This window comes from Lepisosteus oculatus, chromosome 3 (assembly GCF_040954835.1).
Source record: "Lepisosteus oculatus isolate fLepOcu1 chromosome 3, fLepOcu1.hap2, whole genome shotgun sequence".
NCBI lineage: Eukaryota > Metazoa > Chordata > Actinopteri > Semionotiformes > Lepisosteidae > Lepisosteus > Lepisosteus oculatus.
In genome coordinates this window covers 29,128,658-29,154,563 of record NC_090698.1, presented here as the reverse complement: position 1 = coordinate 29,154,563, position 25,906 = coordinate 29,128,658, and the positions used below count along the sequence as shown (strand labels likewise).

The following is a 25,906-nucleotide window of genomic DNA, read 5'->3' as shown; positions in this document are numbered from 1 at the left end:
AAAGGGGGAAAACAAAATATGAAGATCAAGTAACCTTACTCAGTGTTCAGTAGGAATGTTCACTCTAATAAAGTGAAGCAGAAGTGTTATGTTAAGCAATTAATAGAGAATACAGCGACTTTGCTAGTGGAAATGGTGAGGACTGAAAGAGTAAACAATTAGAAGAAAGGGTGATTCCCAGATTACGGTTTTCAAAAACAACTCCCATATTGCTTCCAATGTGAATTGTACACTGAGAATTTAACATAAGGCAGCAGAGGTGTCACTTGTATCCCTTTGACAAGATTAGATTAATGTAAAAAACATCAGGAAATGGCACTAAACCATTAACAGTGATTTAAAATACTGGAGGGCAGTGTTATAGACTCGTGAATGTCTATGTTTCTCTAAAAGCAAATATTTTGTTAGAGGATAAATAAGAAAGTTTTTAAACTGCTACGTAAAACATGCTGTGTTTATTATAATGAGCCTACATGGTCCTAACTAGATTACTGAAATTACTAAATTACCTAGATTACTGAAATTAAAAAGAAAAGCAACAAGATTTACTCCTGAATCCTGGTCTCAGCTATCTGAGTAGATCTAACTTAATCATTTAAGACTAAATAAAGCTATTATATTCAAGTAAAATATTTTCAGAAATTAGAAGCATTCAACATCATAAACTGTCTTGGAAAGAAGGTTTCACAGGGCGGATAATAAGAATTTATAAGAATTGTGAAAACAAATACCCAGATTCAGGTAAAAAGATTAGATTAAATAAATTAGACTTATTAAAGTTTGTTTAAAAGTACCAAAGAAGGTCACATTACAAAGATGTGCTCCATATTAGTAAAGTACAACTGCTTTATTACACTTTATGTTCCGATTTTGCTAATGATTACAAATGTCAAGACTGAAAAAGAAGATACAAAAATGCTCAGAAACATTGTATAACATTTTATTTTTAATGAAGAAGCAGTTGTAGTCTTGAACAGAGGGGGATATGAGCAAAACTTAGTCAAATAGTGAAATCCTCACTGTGAATGGCAAAGTCAACTGAGTGGATTTCTTCAAAATCGACAATGACAGCATTGCAAATGACAGAAAATGGAAACTAAAGAGAAATAAATTTCAAACCTAAAACAGATGGCTGTACATTACACAAAGGGTTGTGGGAAGACAGAGCAAGTTACTTAGCCATGTTGTTGAAGCTAATACTATCTCCGCTTTCCTGAAATGTCTTGATGAGACCCTCAGATCAATTAGAAACTAGCAACCAAATGTTCTTACATTAGTGACACATTTTGATCTTTAACTTGATTCTAATTTTAATATTTTCTCTTGATTATTTCATAATTTGTAGTTTTCTCTATACAAGGCAAACAATCAGCATTCTGAGCAGACTGCATTTTGAGCCATTATGACATAGCCCACTGCCATCCATTTTCCATTTATCACCCAACTTTGGGGACACTTCTTTTTTCTGATTGCTGCTCCTCATCAACACGCTTTTTCTTTTCTGCAAACCTACTAAATCCTATGAAATGTCTCCACATTTTTATTGTTTCCTTCCAATACGAGTAGCAGTATTGGAGTGCCCTTATATTTTGTCACAAGGTATCTTATTACTGGTGGATCAGTCTATCAGAACTCAGGTACTGTAGATAAAACCTTCTGTTCAGTTTCTCGTGTTTGATTAACAACCAAGGGTGCTAAATGTCCATATGGAAAAAAAACAGTAGCCATCACCAGCGAGTGTGTCTGGTAAGCAACTCTATCCCCATGGGTGAAATGTACCTCCATTTGGTGTGTCCAATGCAATTTATGTCCTGCATAATAATATTTAAAGTGGAGGTATAAATATAAGACTAACACTTAGAAATAATGAGGCACAACATTTTATTCTCAACATTGTTATTAAATTGACTGAGAAGCTCCAAAAGAGAGCCCTCAAGGAGCCATATTCAATATTTTTTTATCTTTATTACTTTTGCAGATATGGCCTAATGAAGTTGCGGTTTATGCAAGAACAAATTTGGCAAAAACGTTAACCTTGAGAATTACCTTTGAAGAGCCTGGTTTTGGGAGAGCAGATCACACTAAAAACCTAATTCTGTTTTTGGAGGGGTTAAGATTTTTCTTCTTTACAAAGCTGGATGTGTGAGAGAAATACAACATGGGCATTTTGAGGGACAATCAGACTTTCAAGCATTCTTAAACATTCTTTTTCCTCAAAATGTTGGATATTTTTACAAATATTTGTAAAATATAAAATATAAATATAAAAATAGTACAAATATTTACAAATAAGTATTTTACAAGACTTTAAAACATATTATTAAAAACATTCAATTTTAAGAATTAAAAAAAAGATCCCGTTATTATGAATAGCATATTTGAACACCTATGCGAAAAATATCTTTGAAAAACAAGTTCCATGACATCTCGTAACATTGAGCACAAAATATATGTCAACAACATATAGTGTACTGTACTCTATATGCACTGCTTCTGGCTTAATACTGTTTTACTGTTTGATCCTAGATTTGTTCCATTCTCAGTCTAATGTTTCACATTCTTCGAATTGCTTATTAATAAAACATTGACTCTGTATGGAGTCTAGTCTGCAGTTAGTATGGACGGATATTTAAACAGAAACAGAACTTTGCAGTTTAATGGGGGGTTGGTCAGTCAAAGGTATTCACATATGGGACTGATGAAACAATAGGACCAGTGTAGAGTACAACAGTAAATTCACCAAAAATGAAGTGCTGCCAGTGGCTTTGAAATGAAAGCCTTTAAAATATGTTTTTTTGTGAATTCTTTTAATGGACTTTCCCTGCAGAAAACTCTCTTCTTCGCCCAGCCAATAGAATGGCAGTTTCATACTTTAATTTTGGCTTGTCTAAGCTTCATTTTTATTCTCTTGATGGAATTTTGCAATGTGAATGGTAACAAAATAATATTAAAGAGGTTATTATATATATTTAATACAAAAATAGTATTTAAAGAAATATTGGTTATTGTGGCACATTTAAAATATAATAATGCACTGAATATTAGGAGCTCTTGTATATTGCTCCAGTTAAAAGTTATGATTTTATTTTATTGTTTTAAAAGGAAATTATGTGGGACTGTTTCCATGAAGGAAATGGTAGGTTCTGTTTTAATCAAAGGCAGTTCAGGGAAACTACACACTTAGAGACAGATTCTGTTTAATCAAAAGCTGTTCAGGGAAAGCACACTCTTTTAATTTTCATAAAACACAATGCTTATTCCAATATTTTTTCTACTTCATGTTTATTAGTATGTTTTATTAATCTCACTTGAATTTAATTTTTAGTCCTGAATAATCACTTGCACATTGTAAATAATAAGAAAAATAAATATTTTTGAAGCACTATTATAATAAAGAATGTGAACATATTATAAAAGGTTGTGTCTCCATTTTCTCTTAATCTTTGAGTTTTGTTATAAGTCATTTCCAGAATCATGGGGTGCTAAACAGGAATATATATAAAGTATATAAAGGATATATTTACTGTACGATACATATATCACATATTATATATATTTTAAATAAAACATCATTATACAGTGGCTATCAGTCATATTCACCCCACATTGTATTGTTTGGCAATATGGAATCATAGTGTATTTAATTTGATTTTTTTGCCATTGATCTGCACACTCTTTAATGTGAAAATGAAGAAAACAAAATAGTTTTTCACCTCCCTTGTGTCAATATTTGATAGAGGCAGCTGTGGTAGAAATTACAGCCATGAGTCTTCTTGGATAAGTCTCTACCAGCTTTGCACATCTAGGCACTGCACTCGTTGCCTATTCTTTGGAAAATTGCTCATGATTCCTCAAGTTGGATGGGATGGGGTTCATTGGTAAACAGAAATTTTCAGCTCCTGCCACAGATCCTCAGTTGGATTGAGGACCGTGCTTTGATTGAGCTGCTCCAGAACATCGACTGTTTTGTTTTTAAGCCACCCCAGCGTGACTTTGGCTGTAAGTTTTGGGTCATTGTCCTGCTGGAAAACAAGTCCCAGGTCTCTTGCAGACTGCTGCAGGTTTTCCTCCAGAATTTCTCTGTACTTTGCCACATCAATTTTGCCTTCTATCTTCACAAGTTTTCTAGGTCTTTAGTACAGCATTCCCGTAGGATGATGTTGGCACCACAATGCTTCGTTTTAGGGGTGGTGTTCTCAGGCCAGTGTTTTGTGTTATACTTGTGCCAAACATAGATCTTAGCGTTGAGACCAAAGAGGTCAACTCTGGCCTCAAGAGATTGTAGAATCTTCTTCCACTTGGTCTCAGATTCTCTGACATGCCTTCTGTTAAACTAGTCAAGATCAGATGTGAGTTTTTTACAACAATGTTTTTTTTTGCTACTCTCCCATGGAGCCCAGATTAGCGGAGCACCCAGGCAATTGTTGTGATATGTTAAGATATATGATATGTGAAACTGTAATTCCCAGTAAAGTTGTCATAGGCCTCTTGGTGACCTCTTTAATAAGTGTCCTTCTCACCCAGATAGTCAGTTTGTGAGGATGCCCTGTTCTGGACAGATTTACAGTTGTGAATTATTTTGTGAAAATTGTGAGAAACGAGCTTTCTTCATTCTTAACTGTGCTTTGGAGGATATTCAATGCCTTGGAATTTTTTTTATACCCTTCCCCTGTCCTGTATTTTTAATAACCCTATCTCAGATTTGCTTTTGTTTGAGTTTGCATAACTTCATGATGTAGTTCTTGTTGGAGCTGCACTAATGAACTATGGGACCCTTCAGGGATAGGTATATTTAGCATGAACACATGTGAAACACCTTAATTATACACAAGTGGACTACATTTATCTAATTTTGTGACTTTGTTACACCTGAGCCTATACAGCTCATAGCAAAGGGAGTGAATGCTTATGCATTCAGTTATTTTATGCTTTATATTTAGTTGTGATTTATAAATAAAGTAGGAATTATACACATATATTTATATATATAATAAATATATAATTTATACATACAAATGATTTATAAATATAAATAATTTTATTTTTGCTTTGACATTATATGGTGTTTTGTGTTGATCAATGGCAAAAAATCCCAATTAAATAAATTGTAACACAGTAAAATGTGAAAAAAAGTCCCAAGGGGGATGAATACTTTTAATAGCCACTGTATAAAAATATATCAACATTCAGTACGTACAGTACACTATCATATCACATTTAACTATTGGTGGTGTGGATCAGCGCTTGTATATCAAACATTATTGTACATATACAAATATTTTTTCAGTTTGGGACCCCTACATAAGGAATAAAAAATCTGTGGTATTATACTACAACTAATTTTTTTTATTATTATTTTTTCCACAAAAAAAAAGAATAAAAGAAAAACATATGGGAGAAAAGGGTATGCAAATACTTTATGTTAAAAAAGTGCAAAAGGGCATTTAAACATATCCAAGTCTCTAGCCAGTCTCAGTTTATTTATCTGCAATTAGATCTTTAACAAAAATACATCATAGCTAAGTATTGATGTGACTTGGGAATCATCTCTGAGAAGAGGCAGCACAGTTAAATCAGTGATGTACCTATATGCACGTTCACACATTTCTAAGACATGTGTAAGGTACTGGGTACAAAGAGCAACTCACAGGCTGGAGACTGCTGCTCAAGATACTTTGTTAATAGTGAAATGGCGATCAGAGAAAAAAGGAAATGAATGCACAGCAGTATATGTATGTACTGTATATGGTGGAAATCCTACCATTACGTTTGGTTTAAAGAAGACAAGATAGTCAAATGTGCTTAAATCGCATTCAAGACTTTGAGTATATCCTGCATATGAATCTACTTCATTCATGGGAGATGGGAGATTTTAATATTGATACTCTTTGACCCAAGAGGTCTCTTCTTGATTTCCTTACCCTTATAGTTTTAGGAAAGAGCTGTCTGAAGCGTTGTGCTTCTCAGGGGCTTGTGTACTGAACTGAAGCCATTATTTTTTCCATCTTAAAAAGAAATTGGACACCCATTGTCAGACCACCCTAACTATGCAGATCCAGTCTTAGCAGAGAGCCACCAAACATCTCCAGTAATTGCGTTTCAGTTGTTCAGATTCTAATTATAACTAAATGACTCAACAAATACAAAGGGTTTGGGTAGTTTGGTGTTTACTTTGGTGTTCACACACCTGGCTGAGGGCTGGAGATCAGGGCTGTCACAGTAGGTAGTGCAGTGGTGAGCATTGCTGCCTGGCATTACTGGGGCCCTGAGATCAATTCTGGACTTGGGGTGCTATTTGCGTGGAGTTTATATGTTCCCCCTGGTTTCCTTCTGCAACCCAAAGACAAATTGGTACATTGATCGGCTCCTGGGAAGACTGGCTCTGATGTGATCGTGTGTGTTTGTGTCTGTGTGTGCCCTCAGATGGAATGGTGTCCTGTATAGGGTACATACCACCTTGTACCTGCTGCTACGTCATGACCCTGTATTGGATAAAACATTTAGAAAATGGATGGATGAATGTGTAAATGTACATTAATAATGTAATGTTTTACTACTATTATTACTCATTTTAAAAATTGTTTTTTAAAACACTTTCAAACACCTAATTTGTGCATATGCTGAAGAACACATCTCATTTGATCGGTAATATACCTATACCCAGCCAAACTGTTTTTCTTGAAGCAAGAACCATGGCAAACTAAAATTAGAATGCTCACACCCAGTAACATATTTTAATGACCAAGCCAGTTAAAGACTGATATTTTATTGGCTTCAAATCCCAATTTAAATGTCACAGTAAGCTTTATTCATGGAGACCCAAAATGTTGTGGTTACTGCTGAAAGAGTCTGTAAAGAGTTCAACAGCAAAATAAAAAAAAATGCTGGATGTAGAAGTCTTATAAGCAGTGCACATTAGCCATATTACCTCTAGGGAGTTTCTAAAGGGCGTTAAAATGCAGCTTTAGGAGTATTTTCTGGGAAATCATCGTATAACACATAATCCAAACACTTGATGAATGTTAGTCTAAGGTCCTGCAGTCAGACATGGGACAGGTTTTCATATTAAAAGCCCTTGTTTTTTTTTCAAGCTGTGGTTTTATGTAAAAATGTGTTTTAGAAAAAATAAAAATAGCCCCTCTGTAGATAGGATTTGGGGTGGCCTAATACTGGAATAAGAGCATTCACTAATATATATATAAGCACTGTACTTTCAGATTGCTGCTAGATGGAAATGACTTATTCCTTATTGGATTACAATGGAATGTACAGACATTTTAGCTTTGTATTTCAAATATATCAAACTAATAATGATTGGATTTTTTTTTCTACAAATCTACTTCCTGCTCTATTGAACTACATATAAAAACTTTCATCGTAATGTTTTGTATTATTTCCTTTAAGTTTATGTAAACTCACCTGCTATACTTCATATTCTGAGAAACACTAAGAGTTACTTCAATGTATGGCCCCAATGTGTCAGGCCCCAATTATACTGAATCACAGCCTTGACTCTTGAGTAAATGTACTCACATTTAAAAATAACACTGGTATTAAGCTGGAATCTTTGATGACCTGTAAACATCTGAACACAAAATGATACATTTCAAATATTGTTAAGACTGATTTTAGATTGAAGTTCACACATTTGTACTCTAAACCCAAGTTTTATTTGATGGTACAGTATATTACACCAAATAGGTTTAACATACAGTGACACACCAGGGGGTCGGGGTGCCATAGCAAGTTATCTTTTAATAGGCGGATCTCAGGAAAATAGATACAGATGCAGCTATAAGTTACAGTACTAAAGCACTTTATTTAGAGTGCAAGAAGACATCCACAGAGTCATCACAAAAAATAAAAAACAAAGCCTAGCTCTTTGACCTCCAAAGTAGACTTCTTCAAACCCTCTCTATAACACACTGTGCAGCTAAGCTGCTTTCCAGCTCCAAACCCAGTTGCTCCCCAAAACTCTCTCATCAATAAAGTTTTCTTAATTTTGAGATTTTCTCAAAACCTGCATGTTCATGTCCCGCAGTTCCACATACCCTGGTCATTCATTCTCCCACTGCTGCCACACTTCAGAATGGATTGGCCCTCTACAACAGTCTATAGACTGCAGACTTTTTAAATCACCTGGCTGATTGTTTTCTCCAGCTGTTCTGGTTACTGAAGGTGGCAGCTTTCTGAGGAATGTAGTTTAAATCATTCCATTAAATCTTCCATTCTCATGTGTACCATCACCTACCCTTCACCTTATGAAGGACAGGGAAGGATAGGTGGGATAAACTGGCTGACCTATTCCCAACTGGGTAATGTACTCATCATATTTACAGGTCTTGTAATGCTGGCAGCCACCATCTGTTTCTTTCTTTAATTGGTGTTCCCGCTTCTGTGCACTTCAATAACACCCCCTTTCTGGGTGTAGGAGCAGCACCTCATTTTCTTCACCCTCTTCTGTGGATGAACATACTGTGTTGGATTCAAAGGGGAGCCAGAGCCTATCAATTGGATTGAAAAATTAGAAAAATTAGAAAATGGATGGATTAAACTGCTTTGTCAGATTTGTAATGATCATGTTACAGAAGTTCAAATTCAAGTTCAAGTTTATTGTCATTACACTCATATACATGGTATATGGTATAACGAAATGCTATTTAGCTAGCTCTCGTACATAAGTAGTACAAAGAGAAAAAAAAACAACAACAACAATACAATTGTGTAGCAAAAGAAAGACAGAAACACAGGCAGTGTCCAAAAAAACAACAACAGACGATGTGCAAAACAACAAAAAGGTAACAGGTTATGTGCAAAAATATGCATCAACGGAATAAAATAAAGGGATAGAAATTATGGGGAGTGAGCTTTTGACATGTATGGTAGAGGTAGATTTTCTATGTGTGTTTGGGTTTTTGGTACGAAAGAAAGAAAGGAAGAAGGCACTGTGAGGTTCAGATCATAGGTGAGAGGTGAGATGAGAGTGAGAGTGAGAGAGGCTTGGAATTTAACAGTTTGATAGTGCGAGGGTAAAAACTGTCTCTGAATCCGGAAGTCCGGGCCCGAATGCTCCGGTACCGTTTTCCAGATGGTAGCAGATCATAAAGTCTGTAGCTGGGGTGTGTGGGGTCTTTGATTATGCTTAGAGCTTTCCTCAAGCACCGTCTGTCATAAATGTCCTGGATAGATGGAAGGGTAACCCCAGTGATGGACTGGGCAGTTTTCACCACCCGCTGTAGGGCTTTGCGGTCAGCAGCACTGCAGTTGCCATACCACACTGTGATGCAGCCTGTCAGTGTGCTTTCTGTAGTGCATTCGTAAAAGGTAGTGAGGATCTGGGGACATATCTTGGCTTTCTTCAACCGTCTTAGGAAGTACAGGCACTGTTGCACTTTCTTTATCAGACAGGTGGTGTTGAGAGACCATGTGAGGTCCTCGGTGATATGGACACCAAGGAATTTAAAGTTACTGACCCTTTCCACTTCAGTCCCGTTGATGTGGATAGGGGCATGTCCAGTTTGCAGTTTCCTGAAATCAACTATCAGCTCCTTGGTTTTGCTGACGTTGAGGGTGAGGTTGTTGTCATCACACCATGTTGTCAGGAGATTGACCTCCTCCCTGTAGGCCCTCTCATCATTGTCTGTGATCAGACCTACAACTGTGGTGTCATCGGCAAACTTGATGATGGAGTTGGTGTTGTGTTTGGCCTTACAGTCGTGGGTATAGAGGGAGTAGAGCAATGGACTAAGCACACACCCCTGGGGGACCCCAGTGTTCAGAGTTAGTGTGCCGGAGGTGTGGTTTACAAGCCTGACAGCCTGAGGTCTGCCTGTCAGAAAGTCCCGAATCCAGTTGCAGAGGGTGGTGTTGAGACCCAGTGCACTGAGTTTCTTGACTAGTTTCTCTGGGATGATAGTGTTAAAAGCTGAGCTGAAGTTGATGAATAGTAGTCTTGAGTATGTGTTCTTTTTGTCCAGATGGGATAGGGCCGTGTGTGTGGCAATGGAGATTGAGTCATCTGTGGATCTGTTGGACCGGTAGGCAAACTGGTACGGGTCCACTGTGTTTGGGATGGTGTCCTTAATGTGCTTCATGACCAGCCTCTTGAAGCACTTCAGGTGACAGGTGTTAGTGCCACTGGTCGGTAGTCATTAAGACATAAATAAGAAGGTGATATGATTTGGTTTTCCTACTTTCCTATAGACAGATCTTATCAAATTAACATTAACATCAGCTGCAACTACACTGGCTAGGGCAAACTTTTTACACACTTTTTCCAAACAAGTGTTTGGAAAGTAACCACCTTTAATTTTGTACCATCATAAAAAACATGGATAAAATACAGCCTCCAGACATAATAGCAAAGCCTTTTTATTTAGCAGTTTCCCGCCAAAATCTTATTTATATTCTGTTTTTTTCTGTTTTGGGAAATGCTTAGCTGTACTTGAACAATTCAAGCTGCACAAGCTGCATAACGTAAAAAGTTATTATATAGGACTTCCTTTCCTCCATTGTATATATATATAGCCTTCTTTGTTTTGTAACATGTCAAGTACCAGTCTCATTTTTATTGTTACAGGAAACTAAAGTTGGAGAAAGAACTGGCAAGCATGTTATGGAGAATTCGGTGGGAAGATCTTCAGTTTGAAAGTCCACACAAATACCACAAGAGTGCAGGCAGCCGTCTCACGTTATCACAGGTGGGTTTTACTGCACTTAGATACTTGTGCAGTTTGTCTCCTCACGACGTTTCTTCCTAATGCTTTAGCTACTAGAAACAAGAATAGAGGAATTATAATGAAATATTTTTATTGAAATAGATTAAACATTTTTTTTACATTAACATTTTTTATATGATATGAGATATGAGCCACTATAATGTTATGCAATGTTGACCACTTCTGGGAAGGCAGATGATGAATAAAATGTGGAATGATGAACTACAGATCCCATGGTACCTGTATTGGATTCATATGTGATTTTGCTCACAAGTTACAAATTTATATTTAAACATTAAGCCTCATTTTTAAATCTTTATTTGTCTTTTGTGTATAAACAAGGATTTGGAAGGTGCTTACATGTTTTTAGGATTGTGTCTTCATCACTTTACTGTATGTAGAGCATTTCTAACACAGGTGTGTTCTGTGGAACCAAATATTTACTGTAGGAAGTTGAAAAATCTCCTATTCCTTTGTCTTAGTGTCATATGCTGCTGTGAAATCTGCTTGTATCATTATAGATTTGAGTGATTGATATTTTTATACTAATCACATTTCAGCAAATTACTGTTAATTATAAAATTTCAAATATGGAAAACTATATTTGAAGATTTAGCCTTAATGCATTTTAAATTGACAAAAATCAAAACTAAAATAAAAAGTACACTTGAAGTATTTTAAAAATATTTTTGTTATATAAATGTTGTATAAATGTATACAATACTGTAAATTTACAACATCATTAATTTTTCTAGGCTACATGTACTAAATGTAATAAAAAGCTAATTCTGATGTGTATCTGGCCAGTTTCAGCACAATATTATTTATGTGTCTTGGCCATTTTAACAATTTATCTCCACCCCTTGATTCCTATTTGAAGAACCAAGGCAGTCTGATATTGGGGAACAAAGGGATTCAGACCACATTTATGGAATGAGTAGGATTTTTGAGATTAGGGAATATTTAATTTTTCTTTTTAAAATCACCAGGAAAAGGCTGTCACTTGTTTATTTGGATGTAGTCTGTTAGAGACAAAGGTTGTTTCCTTTTTAGTATTACTTCAGAGGACAGTCCCAGCTGTGGAGCATTAGTTGTTTTACTTTCATTTACTGTATAAAGATTTATATCCGATTCTAGTGCATTTGGATACTCAGTGTTACGAATCTAATAGTGAGGGTTGTATATAATGTGATGGGCTCTAATTGTATGTATATTCTTATAATTGTAAATATTAGTTTTGTCTCTTATTTTTTTTTACACACATTTCAAGCTACTGACAATTAATCACTGTCATGTATTCCCTGACAATGGGCATTTTATTACTTATATTTTAGACATTGCTTGTGCTCTAGCTGGTGTAAGACCTGATGAAACATTTCAAATAACAAATGTTTAAAATCTAAACTAAATAAAACTATTTTATATTTATTTATATAATATTGGTATATTGTATAGCTTCAATAGCTTAAAATGCTGTATATGTTACAGATATGTAGATATGCATTGATTATGAAAATAATATCCTAGTTATAAATTCCTGTTTGATTCAGTTCTGTCTTGGGAGATTAATGGCCCTTAGAAAACAGAGCTTGCATTATAAATATTTTTCAGAGCTTTCAAGCTTGTATAATCTTGACATTTTATGTTTGACAAGACTAAATAGTTTGGGGAATGTGTAAAGATTTTTGTTAAAGATTCCTTTCAAGATCTAGGCAGTTCTAAAGGGGTTGAAAAGATTGTTCACAAAATGAATGCAGATCTATAAAAAGAACAGAATCCAGGCATTTTATTGAACTTTAAATCGCCTGTTCGTGACTATTGCTAATTGAAAGTTAACATGCTGAAGCATATAACAAGTCAGAATCACATTTTTGTTTCATATACGTGCAGACTGAATAAAAAATGAAATGATTCTGTTCATTTCCTTAAATGTATTGAATTATTTGAAAGCAGTATCAATCTTCTACCAGTGGACTTCCTCAGTGGAAACAATAAAAAGGAATTGAGAGAGTGATGAGATTTGGTATAATGAGTCTTGCTAGTAGTTGGTAAGTTAAGCAGCATGGTCTTTGAGCTCCATCACAGCAATTTTGGTCATCTGTTTGACTTTCAACTAGAAGAAATGCGACAAACATTTACAAATCATTATTTAAAAAAGAGCACATGTACAGATGCAGCCATTCAAAGTGCGAGGTACAGACACGTACCGCAGGTAATTGGCTGTGGTATTGCGTATCATGACGCAAGATGACGCGGTTCGTGATTGGTTGACCGACAGGGGCACTCGTGGTCCGTTGGTCTGTCGTAGAAAGACTTACTTACATGAACATGTACATCAATTTCCCTTCGCGATCAATAAAGTCTTCTCTATAAACATGAAACAGAGTGAGGAATCAGAAAATTAGCATGCATAAAAAACAGCAATTCTGCCAATGAGCCCTAAATGAATTAAAAGCAACCATGGTTTCATGGAGGGCTTCTCAGATAGTTGGGCATTCAGGTAGATTGCCAGGTGAAAGGATTTGTAAACATACTTTGTTAAAGCAAGTCAGTTTTTTCCGCGACACATAAAATACATTTTTCCAAGAAAGTTTAGCCTTTGTCACTAATGAAACCATTATTTTCAGAATAATTGCAAATCTAGCAGGATAGAGAAAGCACAGAAAACAGGCAGTTAGATTGATCAGATTAGTATGAAAAGTTATTTAGCAAAGGGAATGAGAAGAGTGACAAACTAGTATGCTTTAGATCTTTTTATCTGAACCAGGGGAAACTGATCATGTTTCTCTATAACAATAATAAAAAACTTTATTTGATATATCACCTTTAAAAGTGGCATCTCAAAGCAATACAGTAGATATAAAAATAGATAAAAGGACCACAGATTACAAAGTAAATACATATAAGAAAGACAAGCAGTTAGAGGTGCTACCAAAATTAGAAAATGAAGCAGATACAGACACTAAGTCTTCTGAAAAGAAAGGTTCTGAGGTTAGATTTAAATGCACTCAGGGTACGTGACTGATATCACTGGGAATACAAATTGAGAGCTCTGGGGTGCAGCTAGAGAAGACCCTGTCACCCACAGAATGTAGATGTTCTTGAGGACAGCTAGAAGACCAGAGTCAGACGGACAAAGGTGGGGAGTAGACAGATAATACGCCATATACTGTAGGTACTGAATGAGGATGAGGATTTTGAAGTTGACTCGAAACCTGATAGGTAACCAATGCAAGGACTTGAAAACAGGTGTAATGCATCCCTGATAGGATTCTCGCTGTCATATTCTGAACATATTGAAGATTGCTCAGTGTGGATTTAATTTCCCCAGTGAACAGGATGTGCATTTATTAATTCTAGAAAAAAAAGCCTTTCTTGATTTCTCTAGTTCTTAGTTTCTCTAGTTCCCTTTAAAATAGCAGCTCCACAAGCAGCTTTTGGAGATTTAAGTGTTGGCTGAGTTATTGCAGGATAAAAGACTAGAGATGTTGGTAAGAAGAAGATAATTTTGGGATAGCTGAGGAATACACTGAAAACAAGAACACTTCCTAATGGGGTTAGGCATACTTTTGATGAAGATGATGAAGTTAACAGACTGTATGTTTACATAGATACTGAAACGAGGATTGTATTTTAGATTTTGTGTAGTTGCTAGCGTTGAACTGTGTGTTGGATGCACATGAATTGAAGGAATGGGCAAATATAGCTGATGCGGATCCACAGAGCCAGCATATTAAGATGTTTATAATTAGAGGCAATTTGTTTAAATAACTAGGTATGGATACTGATGTGCAAGAGAGGTGGAAAGGCTGTTTCCTTAAGCCAGCACTATAAAATATTTTATTCTCAGTGAGATGCTGCCATTTCATAGTGGGTTTCTAACACTGTGTATAGTTCCATCCACACGGTGCCTTTACTTCCATCCATTTCTAATCTCTTTATCCAGTACAGAGGATTTGGAGCCTATCCCAGTAAGCGACGGACACAAGGCAGAATACACCCTGGACATAGCGCCAGTCCATCACAGGACAGACAGACACAAACACACACACACCAGGGCCAGTTTGAATCTAACCTCAGAACCTTTTTCTTTAGAAGACTTTGTCTGTATCTGCTTCATTTTCTAATTTTGGTAGCACCTCTAACTGCTTCTTATATGCATTTACTTTGTAATCTGTGGTCCTTTTATCTGTTTTAACATCTACTGTATTGCTTTGAGATGCCACCTTTAATGGTGATATATCAAATAAAGTTTTTTATTATTGTTATAGGGAAACATGATCAGATTTTCCCTGGTTCAGAAAAAAAGATCTAAAGTATACTGGTTTGTCACTCACTTAAATGACTTTTCATACTAATCTGATCAATCTAACTGCCAGTTTTCTGTGCTTTCTCTATCCTGCTAGATTTGCAATTATTCTGAAAATTTTCATCTTGAAATAACTCATTTCTAAATACCTTTTTTCACTGTTAACATCTTGCAGCAACTCTGCGACAAAATATACACTTAGCTCAACCTGACAGTTCATCCTGCTACCAACATTAAATAAAACAAATCTTAAGATTTCTATATTTATGTCTTTATTTAGTGGTTTCATAAGTGACAAAGGCTAAACTTTCTTGGAAAAATGTATTTTATGTGTTGCGGAAAAAACTGACTTGCTTTAACAAAATATGTTTACAAATCCTTTCACCTGGCATTTTCGTAGTTAGAAATTATGGAACGCTCTGTTAAAAGCAAGGGAGTTTTTATGTCCGTTGCAGTTCTTTTGCAACATGAATATAATTATATCGTTATTAATTTCTTCAGATACGCGACTCCATATTATATTCCCTTTTAATCAAATTCTAAAAGTATGCTTGTTGACTCCGGTATCGCGTTAGTTAAAGACTTCGATGCTTAAAATGTTTAGGGAGAATTGGAATACTGGTGTGTATGTTTTCTTTAAAGTACCGAGACCAGCCATATACTGTATGTTTAAGTTCCAAAATTAATATTGTTTATGGACTTCACACGCGTTGCTGTATGCTCCTATTCTTTTTATGCTCAGGCACTAAGATTTCCCTTCTGCTTTGTGTAAGGATGGTATCAAACACAATCTTAAGTGGTGAGAAAGCTGTGCTCAATGTATTTAAGGGACTTTCGAAACTCTGCCCCAAAGTCACGTGACCGATTTTTCGCCCTGTTTCGTTGGTTAAACGCAATGATCTCAAGCACTACCATGGTAACTGGGATCTGTAGTTTTTAATTCCGTTTGAATTATAACTGTACGTACTGTCTTCATATTTGGCCAGGGCTTTAAAGAGAAGGCGCGCCAAAAAATTTTGGTGCCGTCGTCTCCGCTTTAAAGGTACCCCTGTGCTGGAAGAATTTGACCTCGGAACGTTTGCCCAGCGTACTGTTAAACCAATGCATTAGCATATTAAAGCGATTCTATTGAGGGAGTAGCCCAGCTACCACTTAACACTGTACTTCCTACTTTGAATGCCTGTGAAACCGGTTTAATTCGTCACAGCCAGCACTCCGGGAGAGAGGGGGTTGAGTACAGTAGTGGAAGCAGGCAAGATTTCCAGCGAAAGACACCTCCCCCTCAAAAACCCAGAAAGCAGTAATGCTTTAAGTTGAAAATCAAGGTAGATTTTGAGGATGATAAAGAGGGTAAACTGGGATGGGAGGAGGGTTTGGTTTTGCATAAGGGTTTTGCATAAGGGGCAGAAGATTTCCCTTCTGCTTTGTGTAAGGGAATTGAGTGTAAGTAAAATTACCTTACATTCAATTTAAACACAAGCTGTCTTTCTGTATGAACCTCTAAGCTGGTTCATCCAGAAAATGTAGAAATGCATTAGCCTGATTATGATTAAAAAACATAATTAAACACGCGTTTGCGATTTAAATCAGAACATGATTTAAATCAATATAAATCTTTATATTGTAACGCATACTGTCCAGCCTCCATTTCTCTATAAAAATTTACTCTGTTGCACACACACACACAATAGAAGCAGGAACCGCTGTCAGAAAGGATGAAGGTGACTATTCATTGTTATCAAAAATGACTTAGAATCGATCATGTTGCGATATTTTGAAATATAAAAGTCAATTGATTGTCCATAATATTGCTATTCTATTTTTTCGAAGAAATGTTTGTTAAAAGAAAAGTCCAGCACCAGCTGGATTTGAACACACAACCTGTGCGCTGTTAGTCACGCACCTAGACTAGTAGGCTACAAGACAACTCGCATGCACAGGGAGGCGAAACAGCCTTACACAGCCCTGTCGCAGTACACGAATATAATCATACCGTTATTAAATTCTTTAGATACGCGATTCCATATTATATTCCCTTTTAATCAAATTCTAAAAGTATGCTTGTTGACTCCGGTATCACGTTAGTTAAAGACTTCGAAGCTTAAAATGTTTAGGGAGAAATGGAATACTGGTGTGTATTGTTTTCTTTAAAGTACCAAGACCAGCTATATACTGTATGTTTATGTTCCAAAATTAATATCGTTTATGGCCTTCACACGCGTTGCAGTATGCTCCTATTCTTTTTATGCTCAGCTACTAAGATTTCTCTTCAGTGGTAAAATTAGATATGAATATTCAATACTTAAACGGGCACAGTTAAGACATTAAATATACATATACATACTGTATACAGTACAGTTTGCATACGGTAATATGTTTATGTTCCTAAATCAATCTCTTTTATGAGCATGTGAAAGGCATGGTGAATCACTGTACTTTGCATGATTGGAAACAAATGCGTGATTGCGAAATGCTGTGGTGTTACTTTTACAAAGACGGTCAATGAAAAAAAGAATGTGGACCAGGGCAATACTTTGAGTTTACACTTACAGCTTGTCCAAGGTCATTCATTATTAATACTATTAGTAATATCTTCGTTAAAGACTGATGGCCACATCTCAAACATGAGAGTTTGAGCTTTATTAGCTCCACCTTGCGGAAATTCCGGATACTATTATTTTGCTTGTCGTATTATAGGAGAATTTACGGTAACTAGTGGTATTTACCGGTAACTCGCTGTATTTACCGGTAGCTTGCGGTAGACTGCGTACAGTGTACCGGAAAATAATGCGGTATCGCCCGTGCATGGCTGCATCTGTAGTATGCTACAGAGTAATGGTAAATGGTTTTGTCTGAAATCACTGTTAGGAGGAAGTATCACTTATAGGTTAATAAAGTGCCTGGTGACTTTGAAAATAACAGGATTTATCTGACTGTTTAAAATACCACAATCATACAGTGTTAGATATGTCTGGGATCATTACTGAGCATTGGTACAAATGATTTGTACCTGTCAGTATAAACCAAAAAGAACAAAAAAACATGATTAGAAAAAAAAAATTTGCAGAGAGAAAAATGCTTATTAAAATTTAAGTAACCAATGTTAATGAATATATAAATTTTTACATTGAACAAAATGAATACAGTACCCATTTAATACTGTCTTAAAAAGGGATGCATTTGAAGTATATTACCTTAATTTAAGAACAGTGCTAGGTGACACAACTGTGTTGTGGGAACCATAACTTTTATATGACTTTGCAAAAGACAAAATACTTAAAAATTAAAAGCAAATCATATATTTTACACTGAGAAAAAATTGAGGAAATTGTTTATTAAAGTACTACTTGAATAATTGCTTTGACTTCATCACCAGTACAGCATGCACTTCTTCTGGGTTCTAATGAACACTCAAGGAACTGCCCTTATAATCTGTTCCATCAATCTCAGAATGGTCTGACAAAGAGCTTTGAAAACAAAATTTCTGGCTGTTGTGATGCACTTTTACTTTTTCAGTTGCAGTGTAAAAACGTTACTCAATGTACATAAACTATGTATGATTTTTTTGATTCCACATAATTATCTCTCTGCTGTGAGTACTGTGTGAGTATTTTAGGCATCCAGTCTTTTCACATGTTAATAACCTCTTCATAGCCAAGCGGTCACATTATCATAGTGTATCCTCCAGTTTTCAAAAAGTTGAGACAACTTTTCAGTTAGTGAAAAGTTCCTTAGTGGAATGAAAAGATGTTTTACTCATCTTTAGAAATCCTATTGCTTTTGACTCCAGAATTCAAAATACTATAAATATTAACAATAAAGGAAAAGCAGTGGGATGTAACTTTTTTTCTACTAATTATGTCATTTATAACACCCAGACAACCAAAAGTATTTGTGTATATTTTAGAATGTCATTTACAAATGAAAACGTAAAAATACTAAATGCTTGACAATGTAGGTTTAAGAGACAATGAGAATAGGAAACAATTACAATCTATTCAAAAGCCTTTGCATTGTTCAGGTCTTTTTTTCTCTTTTATTCAGTAATGTCATACTGTGGTAATGTTCTAGTGACATTTTAACAATTTTATTTTAAGATTAGTTAAAATTGTTTATTGTAGTACGATAACTATTTTTAGGAACCAAAGACTTTAATGGCCAGGAACCTAACCGAGGAGATTTTTTTTTTGTATTTGTAAATACCATAGATTTACTGCCTTAATAGCTAATATCAGATATACAGCAGTTTACATTGAGTTGTTGGGCTTCGAGAATATTTCATACATATGCAGTGAAACATACATAATACATAATTACAAAGCCCCATATTTCTAACATGGAGGGAGAGAGAGAATATTTAATTTTAAAAACAAAAAAAACATACAATATTAGTAATGAGTTGTACATTCAATTGATTCCTTTTGATCACACACCCAAAAAAATACAAAGGAACAAGGAGAGGTTAGTTTGCTTTGGGAGGTTGCTCACATGTGAAGACTCCACAGCTGAAAGAAACTGAAAATGGGAAAACGTGTTACAAAAAGTTGTAAGGGTCAGTTCACACTTTCTTACATTATTATTTAGTCTATTACTATACATGTTTTATTTAAAAATCACTCTTTTTTATTTCATTACCCTAATGTGGAATACTCTGGAATGTGAAATTTACACTTCTTAAAACTCCTGGCATTTTTTCACACTGTAGGTTCCAAGTCAAAACACCAAAAGCTCACAGATGCCAGGCAGTCACTGTTGTGCAGTTGGCCAAGGTATTTTTGCTAAGCAATTAGGGAGAAAAGCTACAGGAGAGGTGAGGGGAACTTTGAGGCTAGTTGCCACATAACACAGCAGTTGTCAGCCAGTACCTCTTTTCGAAGAGCATAATACACTTAAGTTGCATTGTTTGCATTTTACTGCTGTAGGGTGTTTTGTGTATGAGCGAGAAAGTTTGACAATTACTCGTGAGCAATTTGGAGGATTTAGTATCACATGTGGAACTCAGTTGTAGGCAGATATGGTGACAGCTTGACTGTCTCCCCTCTCAGGAAAATATATGACTTCTCTGGAGGGTGAGTGTGTGATCAAATATAGTACATTTTTTAAAGTAAAAGCTTCTTCATCCTATGTATGACCCAGTTTAAACATGACCATAGTTCTTAAACCTATGATTTGCAGTTTGCTAATATAGGGAGCATCCTAGAAAAATCCCAATGTGAAAATGTACAGCACTGGAGAAGGAGCTTAAAGAGCGGAGAAAGTATAATGAGCTCGAAGAACTTACATACCTCACTGTCAATGAGGTATACACTCCAAATTGTCAGAACAACAGCACAGAGAAGCGGACAGAGAGGACCTGGTCCCTGAAGGAGTAAGGATATAAAACACAAAAGCCTAACCTGAAAACCCCAAGTTATATTACATCAATAACAAGTCTGCTCCCAGATGCATTGATCTGGGAGCAGACAAATAAAACTTTGAAAACCCTAGGCAGGTGTGTTCTTCACAGCTCCTCAAACACCTTTTACAACTTCAAGCAATGTGAATGGCACCAAAAACACAAAAAAGAGAAGTGGTGAATGTTGATAACAGAATTCTCAGAAACACTGCAAGTGAGATATGCGTCAGTTCCCTGTTTCATTGGAGATTAGGGTGGTTAACATCGTCCAAAGAGTAGACAAGATCCTGACAAATGCAAAGACCAACTTGTTGTGTTTCTTGTTGAGACAGTTTACATTGGCATAAAACAAGACTTTTCCATGCAAAATAAACTAAATGACCATGGAAAATGCTGAACATTAGTACTAAAACAGTGGTTTTGACAGAAATGCTTCCTGAAGTATGCGAAGGCTAAGAGCTGGAAAAAGTAATCCATAAATGCAACACATGGCTGAGGACATGATGTGCTGAAGACTGCTTCAGCCTTCACAGACAGTGGAAACTTTTCTATGGCAGAGACTACCGATACTCACATGGTGGATTAAATTTAAATGAGAATGATATGGTTTGTCTTGGGAGAAGGATCTGCAGAGATATTCCATAACCAAATTGAAATGGAATTTCCAGAAAAGAAAATGTTAATATGTTGAATCTGTGTTGTATTTAAAATAAATATTCAAGATATGCAGCATTCTGAAAAGACGAAAATACAACTACACTATACATACATCAAAAAAAGCATTCAGCCACAGCAATAAAGATAGATCAAGTGTCTATGAATCTCTATGGGTTACATTTACAGAAGAAGGCAAGTGCAGGATATTAGGAATGTGTTATGCCTCAGGCGCAGAAATCCAATTACTCTGACTCGGGGTGTTTCAAACGGTTTCTGGGAAAGGCCAAAGGAGGAAGTGCTGATGCTCGCCATAGACAGCCGATGTCACGGATGTCAGAAAGGGACGAACCGTGGAATGACAGGAGAGCGATAAGATCCTATGCGTAGCGGCGAGACGGGGGTTAGCCCAGGCTTAGCTGTTCAGGGAATGCCGCGTAGAAACCTATGCCCTCAGGTAGCGGACGTGGGGCGACCTGGTGCTAGGCGGGTTTCAGGACATCCGAACGTCAATGCTGAGCCAAGACAGAATGAAAGACCCGGAAATATATAGCCCCAGGGAGAGAGAAACACAGGAAGGACAGCAAAGAACCGAAAATAAGAGACAGGACAGAGAAGGAGTGCCCTCTGGCTGCAAAGGGCGTGACAGCTGATACCGCATGAAGATTGAGCAGAGTAATGGCCAATCAGAGTGAAAATTGAAGGAACTGGGGAAATCCTGAGCAAAGAAAGCACTGGAACGATGTTTTATCCAGAGAAAGACAGGTTTGAGGATTGAGTTGCCATGACCACGACTTTGAGGTTTTCTAGGTTTTCAGGAATTTAAATTTGCGTTTTGTGGAGCTGCCTTGGGCACTGCACTATTACGGGTAGACTCCATGTCAGAGCTCCCTCCCAGTGGCATTTTGGCACTAATTAAGTATTTTGAATAGAAACAGTTAATTGGATGATTGGTATCCTCATTGGAATGGTGCTGGACAGGAGGCCCAACTTCATTATCATGGGTTCGGGTGGAATGGGAGTGCTTGTGGAAATGCTGTGGATTCCCAGCCATGACAGAATGTGCAACAGTCCACCAAATTCAGAACATCTAATGCAATCTTATGTAAATTTGGAATCATTAGAACATACTGTAAGTAAGTAAGGGTAAGAGGGCTTAATGCACTAAACCTGTTACGGAAGTGACTTCACCCCCTTGAAATCTAGACAATTCAGAATTCTACTGCTGTCTAGGGATTGTCATGAAGAGAAGAAAGTCTGTGAGGTGTATTTAAATACCTGACAACCTCCAACACGCAACAGTATTGAACAGGAAAATAATAGTAAAGAATAAGTGTCTCAGAAATAAAAAAAGATGATTGATTTATTTCCTGGATATTTCACTCAGCCGTTTCCAAAGAGAGGAACAGACAAAATTAAAAAAAGACTGAGGACAGACGTAATTTAGTATTTTAATTGGACATTAACAAAACTGTTCCAGCAGTCTCTCAAGACAGGGTTGTAATTGGAAGGTAAATTGCTCCACCCATCCATAAAAAGAGTGACATAACCAAGCTAAATAATTATAGACCAATAAGTCTTATTTTTATTGCATGTAAGGTTATGTAACCAATCTTAGAACTAAACTAAAGGAAGTCTGCAAATAGGATTTTCTTTCTTAACTAGTTATATTAACCGGCAACAACAATGAGGGATGCAAAGAGCATATGGTAAATTCAACTTCTGAGAAAGTTGCTTATGACAATATTTTTCAAATTATCAGCAGACACTCATGAACATGCACATATATGGTTTTAGTACTGGCGATTGGATAAATGATTGGATTAAAAAATAGAGTACAGATAGCACTGATATAATAAGAAGATTACCAGAGGATTCTGTATTAATGACATTATCTTCAGAATTTACCTCAAAAATGGAGTCTCAAGCACATAACCTGGCCAGTTAATCGAATTTGATACCTGTTGCTTCTTTCAAGAATCCTTCAAGAGATCCTAATCTAATATCAATTAGTCACTAAAATCAAATGAAAGAGATTACACGAATGGCCTTCTTGTTGTCAACTTTATTTTATTCCAAGAATATGCTGATCAACAGATTCCCTCCCAACCCTTTTCTTTCCAAATATTTTTCACTATTCAAGGTAGTACGTTTGTATTTTTTGTATTGTACTGTAAATACATATATTAATTTATTGAACCTGTTTTAAAACTAAACTGTTTTATTTAAATTGTTCCTGAGTTATAATAATTTATTAATTTGGTCTCAGATTACTTGATATGTAATTATATAATTTATAATTGAGCCCAAAACTGTAATTGCAGTTGGAAGTTGTAGAAATATTTTCCTTACTTGTATGAATCAGCCTTTTGTGTTTTGTTGTGACTAAATTGAAATATTTGGTGTTCGTGGCAAATTCTTGGTAAGGATCTTTTTCAGATTTCTAAGTTTAATCAAATGATGTCTCTCTAACATAGTTCTGTGACCTTAAAATGTACTTTACCTGAGCATAAATACATTTACAGTATTTGGCTAGAAATGATTCAGCTGCCTTTTCAGACTTTTATACAGAAATTACATTTTGAAGAGAAAATATCTAATCCAACTTTTTATTTTAATTCTTTATTCTGTTTTATTCCTCATATCTAACTATAATTATGTGTGTATTTCAATTATTTTAATTGCTGCTCTTTATTTGCTTTAGAGAGGCTCCAGTTATGGGTCACTTATAACAGCACATGGAAAATACCAGCTATTTGCAAAAACTGGCTATTTCAAGGTAAGATGAATTTTGACTTATCAACCATATATGCCTATCTTCCTCCACATACACTCAGTGTTGAAAATAGGATTAGAACATTTGTATGAAAGTCTCCTGACATGTGATTCATGCATCTTTCTACATTATAGAAGGTGGATAATACACAGAAGATGATATGCAGAAGAAGAATATGTTTCCCCAAATGGAATGTTCAGATATATAAATGTTGCTGCCTATAATTCTGTAGTACATGAAGCAAGTAGAAATGCTAAAAATGAAAGTGCCAAAACCAAGATTCTGTTATTGATATGTAAATAACTTTTGGAACAAAAGATATACAACAGAGAGAAGAATCACATCTCCATCTTTATGCAAAAATATAACTATATTTACCATTTGAGAGTTTCATCCATATCAACTAACTAAAAAGCATGTCAAGGTTTTGATATAATGGGAAATGGACAGTCTACTAATGGTATATACAGTAGTGTAGTCTTCTGAAGAATAAAGTTTCTCACCACACATCAGCTATCAGTGGGGAGGAGAGCAGAGTAATGAAGCCAATTCATAGATGGGGATTATTAGGAGGCTATGATTGGTAAGGGCCAATGGGAAATTTGGCCAGGACACCAGCGTGACACCCCTACTCTTTTCAAGAAACATCCTGGGATTTTTAATGGCCACAGAGAGTCAGGACCTCGGTTTTATGTTTCAGCCAAAGGACAGCACCAGATTACAGTATAGTGTCCCCATCACAATACTGGGGCATTAGGACCCACATGGACTGCAGGGTGAGCGCCCCCTGCTGGCCCCACTAACACCTCTTCCAGTAGCAACCTTAGTTTTTCCTAGGAGGTTTCCCATCCAGGTACTGATCAGGCTCACACCTGCTTAGCAGCAGTGAGTTTCCAGTTGTGAGTTGCAGAGTGATAGTGCTGCTGGCGACAATTGATGGACTATTAATTGCTGGGGCATTAATGGACTGAGGAAAAACTCCATGTGATGAAAGAATGCAGGAAGGTTCAATAAAGTAGCAAACACAACAACAGTCTTATTAAATACATTTTTAAAAAATATTTTAGGGATTGGAGTGTCTTATATTATTTTATACTTAATGTGGTTTTCATTTTTTCCTTCAGTTGTTGTCCTCCAGAGTGCACCCCAGCTGCTACACACCAAATGAAACTAAAGTCTTGGCAAAGCAGTTTTTGAATCTTATTACCTTGCATGTCTAAGAAATCTGTGCCAATTGGTTAAGGTTCCCAATAAGTGAATTTATATTTTCATGCTAATATTGTGTGATGAAAATATGTTCATGCCAGATAAAGCATGGCATAAGGAACCTTGAACAAGGAATCTTGACAAATCCAAGTTATTTCTTTTCTTGAAAATACGAAAAAATATATAGAGAGGGATGAGAATTGGTAGAACAAGTTGTTCTTCGGGGACATACCAATACAAAAAAGTCCATTAAATCACAAGAAGAATATAAACAAAAATAGAACATAGCATTAAGAATTAAGCATTTCCCTCCTGTGTGTTCATGTGAGTGTGTCAATTAAAATAGTATAGTCTATTTAGTACTGTTTGGTTCATTGACATTTCTCTTCTTTGAATCCAGGGCAATCTAGTGGCAATTAAGCATGTAAACAAGAAGAGGATAGAGCTGACCAGACAAGTGCTGTTTGAACTGAAGCATGTAAGTTTGACTATAACAGAAAAACAGATCTTGTTTGTGATAAGAAAGCGTGTTTGCATGAACTTAAGAAGTGCTAGAGATTGTGGGTGTGCTACAAGAACACCCACAAGGGAAGTTATTTCTATACTGAGGCCTTCAATAGACATGTGAAATCAATAAACCTGTTTTGTCTCCCATACCTTCACATAAAACCCCAGCTCCAATTATTTGTGTCTGTCTTCTAAGCCAGCTCCAATTATCACAAATCTGTTAGTCAAATCATAAATTTGAGGGTCAATAGTTTAAGGTTTTATTCGTATTTTTTGGTGCCACCATTCAAACCTGAAGGGTTTAACTACAGTGCAGGACGTTAAATCTCATGAAAGGCCAA

The 25,906-nt window shown here is 36.0% G+C and overlaps 1 protein-coding gene across 1 annotated transcript in view; it reads left to right on the top strand.

Moving 5' to 3' along the window:
- The window catches only part of npr2 (natriuretic peptide receptor 2), a 110,133-nt gene that overhangs the window by 42,868 nt on the left and 41,359 nt on the right, over positions 1-25,906 (top strand). Inside the window, exons 8-10 of the mRNA XM_006627015.3 lie at positions 10,580-10,700; positions 23,781-23,855; positions 25,459-25,536. Of these exons, the coding sequence (XP_006627078.2) occupies positions 10,580-10,700; positions 23,781-23,855; positions 25,459-25,536 (274 nt within the window). The remainder of the gene's footprint in view (positions 1-10,579; positions 10,701-23,780; positions 23,856-25,458; positions 25,537-25,906) is intronic.